The sequence below is a fragment of the Pongo abelii genome, chromosome 2 (genome assembly GCF_028885655.2).
Source record: "Pongo abelii isolate AG06213 chromosome 2, NHGRI_mPonAbe1-v2.0_pri, whole genome shotgun sequence".
NCBI lineage: Eukaryota > Metazoa > Chordata > Mammalia > Primates > Hominidae > Pongo > Pongo abelii.
Genome location: NC_085928.1, coordinates 140,175,819 through 140,188,064, shown reverse-complemented (window position 1 = coordinate 140,188,064; position 12,246 = coordinate 140,175,819). Strand labels below are relative to the sequence as shown.

At 35.4% G+C, this 12,246-nt stretch overlaps 1 protein-coding gene across 4 annotated transcripts in view; it reads left to right on the top strand.

The window, feature by feature from the left end:
- The window catches only part of PIK3R4 (phosphoinositide-3-kinase regulatory subunit 4), a 96,331-nt gene that overhangs the window by 38,504 nt on the left and 45,581 nt on the right, over positions 1-12,246 (top strand). For all 4 annotated transcript variants that reach the window (XR_010139098.1, XM_063721574.1, XM_054550318.2 and 1 more), the window contains 4 exon segments: positions 3,227-3,428; positions 4,586-4,773; positions 5,948-6,158; positions 8,807-8,972. Coding sequence is in view for 3 of the 4 variants with exons in the window: in XM_063721574.1 (XP_063577644.1) it covers positions 3,227-3,428; positions 4,586-4,773; positions 5,948-6,158; positions 8,807-8,972 (767 nt within the window). In the remaining variant the exon portion in view is untranslated.

Genomic DNA, 12,246 nt, shown 5'->3' with positions numbered 1-12,246 from the left:
TGGAATCAGTTTCATCCTTTTAAGCTTTGCTTTTAAGCTTTGTTAAGATAGGTTTAGGATAGGTCCATACCAACCCTTACTTGGTCACTTTAGTCCCACTACTAAGAACTTCTCAGAACATGATACTTTGTGTATATTAAGAGGTCTTTCACTGTTCCCAACCTTGTGTTGTTCTTTCTATGGCCTCAGGTGGTTTCCTTATGCATACATAGTTTCATATTCAGCCAAAGACTTGAGGAGACCCTTCTGTAGCCCTCTGAAGCTCTCATTCTGTGCAGATCCTTCTTCTTCATTTCTCTGCCCCACAGAGTTAGCCTTTGTAACTTTCTTGAACTCTGATGTGTCTCTTGAAATCAGCTCTGTTTTACTCTGTTCCTTCTGCCATAGCCTGGCAACTCTCTCTAGACAGTATTGCTGGAACAGTCATAGGACTCAGTTTTAGGCATTGTAGCCCTGTCTGCCTGTTTTCCCATGCCTGAAAAGTGTGTGTATGTGTGTGTGTGTGTTTTGTACGGTTTGAAGTTGTTTAAAGTGGAAGGGTAAAACTAGTCTGGTCCCTGTTATTTCATCATGGTCAGAAGCTGAAGTTTGTGGGTATGTTTATGGATTTAACACTAGTACTGCACTTTCTTAGTTACCATAACTTAGGTTTGATCTTTGGTAGAAAAAAAACATCTCCCAGCTTGTTTTTTTTTTTTTTCTTTCCTTTTCAAGATTTTTTTGGCTATCCTTGGTTCTTAACATTTTTTTTTTCTTTTTCAAGAGTTTCTTGGCTATCCTTGATTCTTACACATTTTCCATGTGATTTTTTTCAAGTCAGCTTGTCACTTTATGCAATAAAAATTTACTGATGTATTGATTGAAATTGCATTGAACCTATAGAAGTCAGCTTGTCACTTTTGATTATTTTGAATGCTATTAGAATTGGCATATTAAAACATTATTTTGTTTGTAGGTGGTATAGGGAAAAATTTTTATATTTCCTTTTATCTGGCAACCTCATAAAATTTATTAATTATAATAATTTGCTAAAATTTTCTTTTGAACTTGTACATTCACAATTGTATCATGCGTGAACAGTGACTATTTTATTCACTTTTTTCCAATCTGAATACCTTTGTTTTCCTTGCCTTATTTAAATGACTAGGATATTTAGTATAGTATTAAAGGGAGTTGGTGTGAGTGGGCATCCTTGTTTCTCATATCAGAGGGAAAACTCTCGACATTATACCATTCAATGTGATTTTTGCTATAAGTTTTTTTGTACAATCTTTTGAACAGATTAAGGAAATCCTCTTTCTGGCTGGCTAAGATGATTATTGGAAGAATGTTAAATTTTATCAAATGTCTTTTATCTATTGAGATTATTATATGGTTTTTCTATTCTGTTAATGTGTTGAAATATCTTGATTGATTTTTCATATTTTAAAATTGCTTTATTCCCTGGATATTTGAAATAAACACAGCTTTGTCATATTGTATCTATATATAAGTGTAGTTTTAGAAAATAAATACAATATAAATATATAAAATGTTTTTATATATACTGGATTTGGTTTGCTCCTACTTTAGTGGATATTTTTTCATTTGCGTTTATGAACAACCTTGTCCTGTAGTTTTCCTTTCTTGTAATGTTCTTGTCAATTTGTTTTTTCATGGTGCAGTGCTAACATTTTTTGTTTTTTATTGAGATACAATTCACTACCATAAAATTCACTCTTAAAGTGTACAACTTACTGGTTTTTAATACATTTGCAAAGTTGTGCAACCATCACCACTGTTAAATTCCAGAACATTTTCATCACCCTGAAAAGAAACCCTGTATCCATTAGCAGTCATTTTCTTTCCCTTAGCCCCTGGCAATCACTAATCTGCTTTCTGTCTCTATGGATTTGCTTAATCTGGACATTTCATACTGATGGAATCATGCAATATGTGGCCTTCTGTGTCTGGCTTCTTTCACTGATCTTAATGTTTTTAAGGTCCCCCTATGTTGTAGCATGTATCAGTACTTCATTACTATTTATAGCCCTTACTGTGGCCCTCCCTTTTGTGGACTAAAACATAGACTAACAAAAAGAGAGCTCTTACTTTAGCTATAAAGTAGCTATTGTCTATTTAAAGCGAATTTTAGGAGGAGACGTGAAAATAAACCAAGTATTGCAAGTTAACACTGGGATTTAGTCAAGAATATGTCTATTATTATTGTACTTTAATGCAATTTTGTTTCATGTTTTTTAGCTTTGTGCCCTCCTAGGGTTGGTTTTATCATAGTCTGCCTGAAAATTGTGACTATGACTCTGAACTCTAGTGGGATTCTAGATTGAGGCCTCAGGAGAACTGACATTTTATTAAATGAATGTTTTTTATTCCTTTACATGATGAAAATGTACTAGAGGATTCTGTGGGTGGTTGGAAAGAAAGACACGCAGAGCTGCCACATTTACCAGAATATTTAAGTTGCCAATGAATTAATTATTTAGATTGATTACTTAGTATTTGTCCGTTTCAAGTGCACTAAGTATTTAGGTGGATTAAAATGTAAATTTCACTATAATCTGATAAGATGGGTGCCAGTAATTATCTTTATAGCTAAATAGAGGTGCACAGATATAGTAAGTAGTAATTAGGGCTGGAATTTGAACCTAGGCAGTCTAACTTCAGCCATTATTCTAGATTGCTACTGGGTTTCTTGCTCAGATTTGCAGTTCAGGCAGCATTCCAATCAATCCCTTAGTTGCATAGTATATTTTATATATCGTAGAATGCCTTTACATACTCATTCAATATAAATTTCTCAACACAACCAGGAGCAAAGTGAAGTAGGTACACTTTCTTTTGCTTAATATCGTACATTCAGAGTTTTGTTCAGATAATAAATATTTGTTCAACAGTTGTATTTTAAATATTACTAGATATCACACATTGTGTTCTTTGGAAATTCCAAAGATGAGTTATGTGTGAATACTGTCCTTTAGGAAGAAAGTTAAGATATAAATCATGATACAAATTACAAAGTGCCCTAATAGAGTGTTCTGGGAGATCTTAGTCGTGACATGTCATTCTGTATTGTTAACTTTATTTTTCACTTGGACTTGGTTGTTTCACCCTTCTGACTCTTCAGTTTTAAATTGGGTGATTTGTCCCTTCAGTTGTTAGTCATTCTGAGGCTTGTTTTTATTACTTGTGAAAATAAACTAGAACATATGGTTTTATTTGGTTTTAGGGAATGACAGAGGACGAGGAAGACAAACTTCTGGCACTGAAAGACTTCATGATGAAATCTAATAAAGCAAAGGCCAATATAGTGGACCAGAGCCATCTTCATGATAGTAGTCAGAAAGGTGTAATTGACTTGGCAGCTTTAGGCATAACTGGGAGACAAGTTGATCTTGTTAAAACCAAACAAGAACCAGATGACAAACGGGGTTAGTATGCTTGTTTGTGTGTGTGTAGCTTGTTGTTGTTAGTTATTTCATAAGACTGTTTTTTAGCTAATTAATAATAAAATAAAAAGCCCCATTTCACAGATAAAGAACTTTCAAATACAGTGACTCCATTACTTAGCAGGGAGATTTTGGGGAAGAAAAATAGGAAAGCGAACTAACAGTTAAGGAAGTAACTTGCCAGAATCACAGCTCTGTGTGTGACAAACCAAGATCTGATTCTAAAGCTCTACTTTTACAGTAAAATCACGTTGTCACCATGGAGGTGTATGATTGAAGATGAAATTCTGTTTTTTAACCCTTTAACCAGCAACCCAAGAACAATAGTTTATGTAAAATGGTATCAAGTTTTCTAGTTCATTATTAGTAGGTAATACCCAATGAATTCAAAAGAAAGGTCTTGCTATTAACAATGAAATACAAAAGAGTAGGGACCAGACAAGACTTAACCATTTGCAGTCTTGAGATCCGAAACTGTGAGCTCTTGTGACATTGACATTGATTGTATGAAGTTAAGATCCTGTGCATGCCCTTTTTGCATATATATTCACTGCCAATTACATGCCTTTAAAATTTCCTCTATTTTAGCATTAGATTTTGAAGGCAGCTAATGAATTATATTTAAAATAAACTTCTAATTGCCAAATTTGAGAAGAAGTATTTGTAACTTAAGTTTTAATGGTTTATATCCATAATATATAAAACATACGAATTAATAAGAGAGCAAGCCAAAAAAAGAAAGATTGAAGGATATGAACAGACAACTGATAGAATAGAATGCATATATATGAAAAGGTAAATAGTTTAATAAATGCAAATTAAAACATGCTATTTTCTTACTATTCACTACTTTTGATATAGTGGTTACTTGAAATTGAGCTGGCTTTGGGAAACTGGGAAGTAATTAGGTCTTATTATTAACATCATTGGAAGCACATCTGTTCCGTCTGCCCTAGAAATGAAGTGAGAGTTAATGAATTGATATATGAATGTGAATAAATTAGAAATCTTAAGGAACAAATAGAATATGAAGTGTATTGCTATCCCGGCCTCCTCTCCTGTCCCCTCCAAAGGCAATAAAAGCACATACTGGTTTTAAAGGCTACTTCAGACTAACTATTCTGAATATATTTTCATAGCCAGAAAACATGTAAAACAAGACTCAAATGTAAATGAAGAATGGAAAAGCATGTTTGGGTCACTGGACCCACCAAACATGCCACAGGCCCTACCTAAAGGGAGTGATCAGGAGGTGATTCAGACTGGGAAACCTCCTCGTTCCGAGTCCTCTGCTGGCATTTGTGTCCCTTTGTCAACTTCTCCACAGGTACTGTGTCACTCAGTAGTCCTCCTAATGTCTTTGAACGCTCTTCTGCTATTTTGGTTGTTTAAAGGCTGTGTACTGTAGTGGAAAAATCAATATGGTGACTTGTGTTTTAGGGAGGACATATTTCTTTCTAAGACAGGTTTATCTTTAATTTTATGGTGAGGAGGAAATCTAGTTACTGAAAGTACTAAAAAGATCTCATTTTAGAGTACTTGGCAATACAGTGATCTGAGATTGTGGGTTGAAGACATTATTATGAACTGTGATTATAATTAGGCTTCAACGAACCTTTTAAATCTTTTTTATTCCTCCTCCAGTATAACATAGCCGTATCTATAAAATAGCAAAAATACTTCTGGGAAGAAGTCCCAAATTTCCTATGTGTGATAAATGTCATGATGCTTTTGATGTACAGATCATTCCTGACTTAACGATGGTTAGACTTAGAATTTTTTGAGTTTATATGGTGTGAAAGTGATATTCATTCATTGGAAACTGTACTTCCGGTACCCATATAGCCATCCCATTTTTCGTATTCACTACAGATTTCAGTAAGTTACATGAGATATTCAACACTTTATTATAAAATAGGCTTTGTGTTAGATAATTTGCCCAACTGTTGGCTAATGTAAGGTTCTGAGCATGTTTAAGGTAGGCTAGGCTAAGCTGTGATGTTCAGTAGTTGGGTGTATTAAATCCATTTTTGACTTAATGATATTTTCAACTTATGATGGGCTTTTTGGGATGTAATGCCATTGTAAGTCGAGGAGCATCTGTATTTGAAATAAGTTTGTAATTTAAAGCAGCTCTTTCCTAGTCAATCATATCTTAAATAAAAAATATTAATTGAACCAGATTAATTGAATTGAAATTCCATTTCTTCTTTTCACTTAATGATAATTTTTGTTTAATGTTATTTTCGTGCTGATCAGTTTTTTTTATATATAAAATGTAGGATTTATATAAAAAATGGAAATGTAGCATTTGTGGCTATACTTCATTTTAACTGGGTGTTCACTGAAAAAATGTAATTGTAATTATATGGATTTTAAAATTGGTACATTAATGAGGACAAAAAGCTGTTATAATTTATAGATAAAAACATGGGTACACTTCTGTCTTCAAATGTACTTTGCTTATGACGTAAATAGTTAGAATTCTGTTTGTTTTGTAGGTTCCAGAAGTGACAACTATCCAAAATAAAAAACCAGTAATACCGGTTTTAAGTAGTACAATTTTACCATCCACCTATCAGATTCGAATTACAACTTGTAAAACTGAACTTCAGCAACTCATCCAGCAAAAGCGGGAGCAGTGCAATGCTGAGAGAATAGCTAAGCAGATGATGGAAAATGCTGAATGGGAGAGTAAACCACCACCACCTGGTAAAAGTTCCATTGATAGGTAGTTGTAGTCTAGTCTAGGTGCTTAAGGCTAGAATCTAATAGAGGAATGAATACTTAACTACCAGACAAAAGAGGTAAGAACAAAAATGTTATTTGGGAAACCCAGAGGAAGAAGCAGTAAGTAAGAAATCTTGTCATTATTTGTGGAGTTGGATCTTTTTAGCTGTGGGGGCAACTGGCAAAGTCATGTTTAGGCCAATCACGTAATAATTTAGCCTATCTGTGCCTTCATTTTCCCCATTTATAGTACTAGGTTTTACCTGTTTAATGCCTTGCCACTTTCTCATTTGAATGTCTGGCTTCTTTGACCAAATTCCTGCTTTTAATTTCTGGAAGGTTTAACATACTTTCATTAATATTATTTAAGAAAAAGTTAGAAAATTTAGAAAATGATGAGTACTTTTTTAAAAAAGAAAACAGGCTGGTTGTGGTGGCTCACGCCTGTAATCCCAGCACTTTGGGAGGCTGAGGTGGACGGATCACTTGAGGTCAGGAGTTCGAGACCAGCCTGGTTAACATGGTGACACCCCATCTCTACTAAAAATATAAAAATTAGCCAGGTGTGGTGCCACACGCCTGTGATCCCAGCTACTTGGGAGGCTAAGGCAGGAGAATTGCTTGAACCTGGGAGGTAGAGGTTGCAGTGAGCTGAGATTATGTCACTGCATTCCAGCCTGGGTGACAGAGGAAGACTCTCTCTCAAAAAAATAAATAAATAATAAAGTAAATAAATAAATAATTAAAAAGAAAACAACATCACCTCTAACCCTACGCCTTAACGATGATCAACATTAAAATTTTGAGGAAACAGTTCTGTATTCTGTTAAGACTTAAAAGCAATTTAGAGATACTTCAAATGAAAATCTGACTCAGCTATCTTAACAGACTTGCCTAGTGTAATGTAGCAGAGTTAGTCTTTGATACTCGATTTGTAGGTTTAAGAATATTTTTTGAGTTTCTGTCTCTACATTTTAATGATAAAAATTGAAATTGAGAAGATGCATAGTGTGCTTATGTATAGATATTTACAAATCATGTGAATTCCCATGGGCTACTGATGTGGACTTGGGGAAAATGCTGGTAAAGATCAATGATTTAAAGGTTTAGAAGATATTGTTAAGTGGCAAGTAGCATCGTTAGTTGCATAAATTTTCTCATCAAAATAAATATTTTGGAATTGTTTAATGTTTAAACTGTTTTTGTGATATACCAGCGCAACTTTAAAAACAGTGAAAAGTTGAGCATAAACTGCTGTATTTTATGATAGAATCTGTCTTTGTAAGTGGCATATTATACTTAGTAGAATAACACATTTTATTTAATAAATCACAGAAAAGATGTCAAATTTTGTAGTTCAAGAAATGTGCAATGACTGTTGGACTCTTGATTTTTTTTCTTTCTGCACTCAAGTAGCTGTGTGAAATTGCTTTTCTGCAGAGGGAAATGCGCAGCCTAGCCCTGTAGATTATTAGACTTCATGACAAAGTGTTTTTGATCACTTTCAAATCCAGCATATTCTTAAAAATCACATTTAGCTACTGTTCCCACACATGCGAGCCAGAGATCTAAGGGGAAACGTTTTGTTTTTTGTTTTAGAGTAAGCTCGGTTTGGCAGTGGTATCAGTTTCATTTTTGTTTCTTGGTGAAAATAAATCATTTCTAAAATGACATTATCATCACTGAGGTCGCCACAGTGGTGATTCTCAGTACAGTATGCTCTTTAGCATAGTTTTCTGTTTTATTTTAAAATCTTATGGTATTAAATATAATGAACTGTTATACTTAATACAAAAGAAGCTATCAAACATTGAAGACAGTTATGTGCAGGTACCTATGTTAGGTGCTGTGAATGAATCATGAATGGATAAGACATGGTTTCTGTCCCTAGGGAATGTATAATTTATTAGAGGAAATTAATCGTACTCAGAAAAAAAGAATATACATAAGAAAACATAGGTTATAGATGTCAAAGTATTGGAAAGTCCATGAACATTCTGAGGCTATAATTTATAATACCATTTATACTAATGTGTTTATACCATAGAATAAATGATTTCAGGTAAAAAGAGAATCAACCAACATTTGTGTGTTTACTGTAGGCTATGGATAATATTAGACTCTTGTATGTATCTCATTTGTCCATATAGTCTCCCTTTGGGTTAAGTAATATGCCCCTCATTTTACATTTAGGAAATTAGAGGTCAGAGAGTTTATATAAGTAGCTCAAGGTCTCACTTTAGTGGAACTGGGCCTCCTAGTGCCCAGTTTCTCTAGACTAATCATTACCCCATGCTACTGAGTCAGTAGTCAGGGATTTCAGATGTAGCAGGTACTACTGTGCCTTCATTTTCAGGTAACTGCTGTGCCTTCTCAGATATAGGAGAAGGGCCCCAGGAGCTGCCTTTCTGAAGCTATTTAAGCAACACTTAATTGCTAAATTGATGTCTCAGTAAATAATATCTGTCATGGTCCAGTAGACCACTCTTTATTGGCAACTATTGGTACTTTCAAATATTTTAGTTCTTGTGATTGTTTTCAAGCTGGTTGTTGGTTATTATAATGGGTGATGATGGGGACATTGTATTTGTAAACTACAGTTTATGATATGCTCATTTGCTTTTCCTTAGGATGGCGTCCTAAAGGGCTGTTAGTTGCCCATCTTCATGAGCATAAATCTGCTGTGAATCGAATTAGAGTCTCTGATGAACACTCACTTTTTGCAACATGTTCAAATGATGGCACAGTGAAAATCTGGAACAGTCAAAAGATGGAGGGGAAGACCACCACTACCAGGTACCATATGCTCAGGAATGAATCAGTTCATTAATTCAAATCAACAAATGTTTATTGAGTGCTTACTCTATAATAACCACTGTTTCGGGTACCAGGCATACAGCAACGATAAATAGACAAAAATCTTTCTTCTGTGGAGTTTACCTTCTAGTGGAAAGTGAGAGACAATGAAAGTATAAGTAAAACAGCTAATGTGTTAGATGGTTAAAAAAAATCGTGGTAAAAAATACAGCAGGAAAGGAAGCTAAGAAATGCAGTAGAGGTGGGGTAGGGCAGAATTTTAAATAAATTAACCAGAGAATGCCTTACAGGGAAAATGACATTTGAGGAATGACTTGAAAAAAGTGAGAGAAAGCCATATGGATATCTTGTGGAAAAACATTCCAGGCAGAGGAAACAGGCATTTCAAAGGCCCTGAGGAAGAAACATGTTTGGTGTGGTTGAGGAACAGCAGAAAGGTCTTTGTGGCTGGAGCAGAGTGAGCGAGGTGGAGGAGTAAGTGGGTCCAATTAGATATGGCTTTGTAGGCTGTTGTAAAGGACTTTGACTTTGACTCTGAGTGAGGTGGGGAGCCTTTGAAGAGTTCTGAGTAGAGGAGAGATGTCATCTGAGTTAGTTGTCAACAGAATTACACTGGCTGTTATGTTGAGAATAGACTGAAGAGGAGCAGGGCAGAAGCAGTTAGAAGACTATTAAATAATCAGGCAAGAGCTGGTGGCTTGGTAGCAGTATGAGGTGGTGGGAAATGATCAGATCCTGGATATAACAAGATTTGCTGAATGGATTAGATGGAATATGATCATGAAAAAAGTAAAAAAATTATAGAATGGCTAACTGTATAAGGAAAACAAATAGTGTACCATTGCCACACTCCTGCGGACAAGAAGGATATAATTTATGACTTCAAATCCGTCAGACTTTAAATATGCATGATGTGATTTTAATAAATATGATTATGATAAATATTTTAGATTTGTACAACTTTATAAGTATGTCCCTATCTGATTTGCAGTTTGTCCTCCTTCTGTTTCTTTCTTTCTCTGTATTGGTTCTACCATATTCTTATTTGTTCTTTGCCTAGTTTGGTCTGAAAAGAAAGCTGCTAGAAATCAGAATTGAATCTCATCTATGTAAAAAGATGTGGAGAATCTCTGGTGCTTTTCTTGTTACAAGTTCATTGACCATAATTAGCCATAAAATCATCAAACAACAAAATATCTTTGATAACTAAAATAATTTAAAAATTTACTCTTTACTTAACAACCTAAGATTTTGTGCCTATTAGCTCTATATTTTTACACCATGCTTAATTATTGTATTTTTCCTCATTCTCTCTTTGTGTTGTATTGGTCAGAACATAATTTAAAAAGAAGTAAAGACTCCTAGGTCCATGTAGCAATTTTTTTTTGGTCAACATTTTACTATAAAATTTTCAAATATGCAAGCAAAGTTGAAAGTGTTTCACAGTGAACATCCATGTACTTGCCACCTAGATTTGTAATGATTTTACTATATTTGCTGTGTTTTATAACTAATCATTTATCTGCCTCCCATCAATCTATTCTTTAAAATTTTTATTTTTATTTTATTTCTTAGAGACAGGGTCTCTTTTTGCCCAGGCTGGAGTGCAGTGGCCTGATCATAGCTCACTGTAACCTTGAACTCCTGGGTTTCAAGCAATCCTCTCTCCTCAGCCTCTCAGGTAACTAGGACTACAGGCGCATGCCACCACACCCAGCTAATTAAAAAAAAATTTTTTTTTACTTGAGAAATGGGGTCTTGCCACATTGCCCAGGTTGGTCTTGAACTCCTGACTTCAAGCGATCCTTCCCTCTCAAGTCTCCCAAAGTGCTGGGATACAGGTGTGAGCTACTACCTGGCCTCATTTTTTTTTTTAATGATTTCAAAATAAGATACAGACATCAGTATGTGCCCTCTAAAAACTTCAGCATGCACATCATTAACAGGATTTCAATATTTATAGCTCTTTTTTCTTCTTGATATAAAATTTGTATGCTATGAAGTACACAGATCTTAAATGAACCATTCCATGAGTTCTGACAAATAATACCACTGTATCCTGAATCCCTCTCAAGATGCAAAATTTGACCATCATATCAGGAGGTTCCCTCCTATCCCTTTCTTTTAAATCCCTGCTCTTTCCTTCCCCTGCTACTACCATTCTTTTGATTTTTTCCTAACCATTCTTAGCATTTTTTTTATTTTTTTATTTTTTTTTGGAGACAGTCTTGCTCTGTTGCCCAGGCTGGAGTACAGTGGCACGATCCTGGCTCACTGCAGCCACCACCTCCTGGGTTCAAGTGATTCTCCTGCCTCAGCCTCCGAAGTAGCTGGGACTACAGGCGTGTGCCACCACATCTGGCTAATTTTTGTCTTTAGCAGAGAGGGGTTTTGCCATTGTTGGCCAGGTTGGTCTTGAACTCCTGACCTCAAGTGATCCGCCCGCCTCAGCCTCCCAAAGTGCTGAGTTTACAGGTGTGAGCCACCGCATCCAGCCCATTCTTAGCATTTTAATTAGCATTTTAAGTACCTCTTCTGATAATTGTTTTCCCAATGGTTCTTTGTTATTATCAGTTGGATTCATTGTCCCCTTTATTAGGATGGTAAATTGCAAAAACGCTGCTTGTTAGTTCTCAAGTGATTTTTATTACAGTCATACTTTCTGTATCCCAGTGTCATGCTTTAGACAGTGGTATTTTGGTATCACATTTCAGATAATATCCCCCAAATTTTGGTAATTTAGCTGACTTTATAGAATTTGGGAAGTCTGTATGGTTAGGAGACTGGATCTCCTCTGAATGCAGTTACTCTTTTGCTTTGCTGTAACACCTGCTCTCTTGTTTGTGGCCAGCCATGGGCCTTGGCTTGGGAAAGAGGGTAAGAAAATGCGGTGTGTCGCCCTTATCACATGCCTTTATTGACTAGTGAGGGGAGAAGGAAGCAATTCTTATTGCCAGAGCCAAGTGGGGAACAGCTGGTGGCAGGGAAAGAACAGCAAAGCTAATGTGTTTTCTTAGGAAATGTTACTAGTACATTCTGACTAAGAGGAGTTTCCCCCATGAGTGATGTTGGCAGACCATTCAGTTCCCAGTCCTGATTTTCTTACTGAATTATGATTGGTGATTTATGCTACCTAGATCTTGGCTCTGCCATTTTCTTTTTTCTTATTTGAGTTAAACTTTCAGTTTGTCCCTTTGGGACTAGTTCTTGAAAAATTGCTGTTTTTCTAAACTTTTGCACAGATTTTTCAACT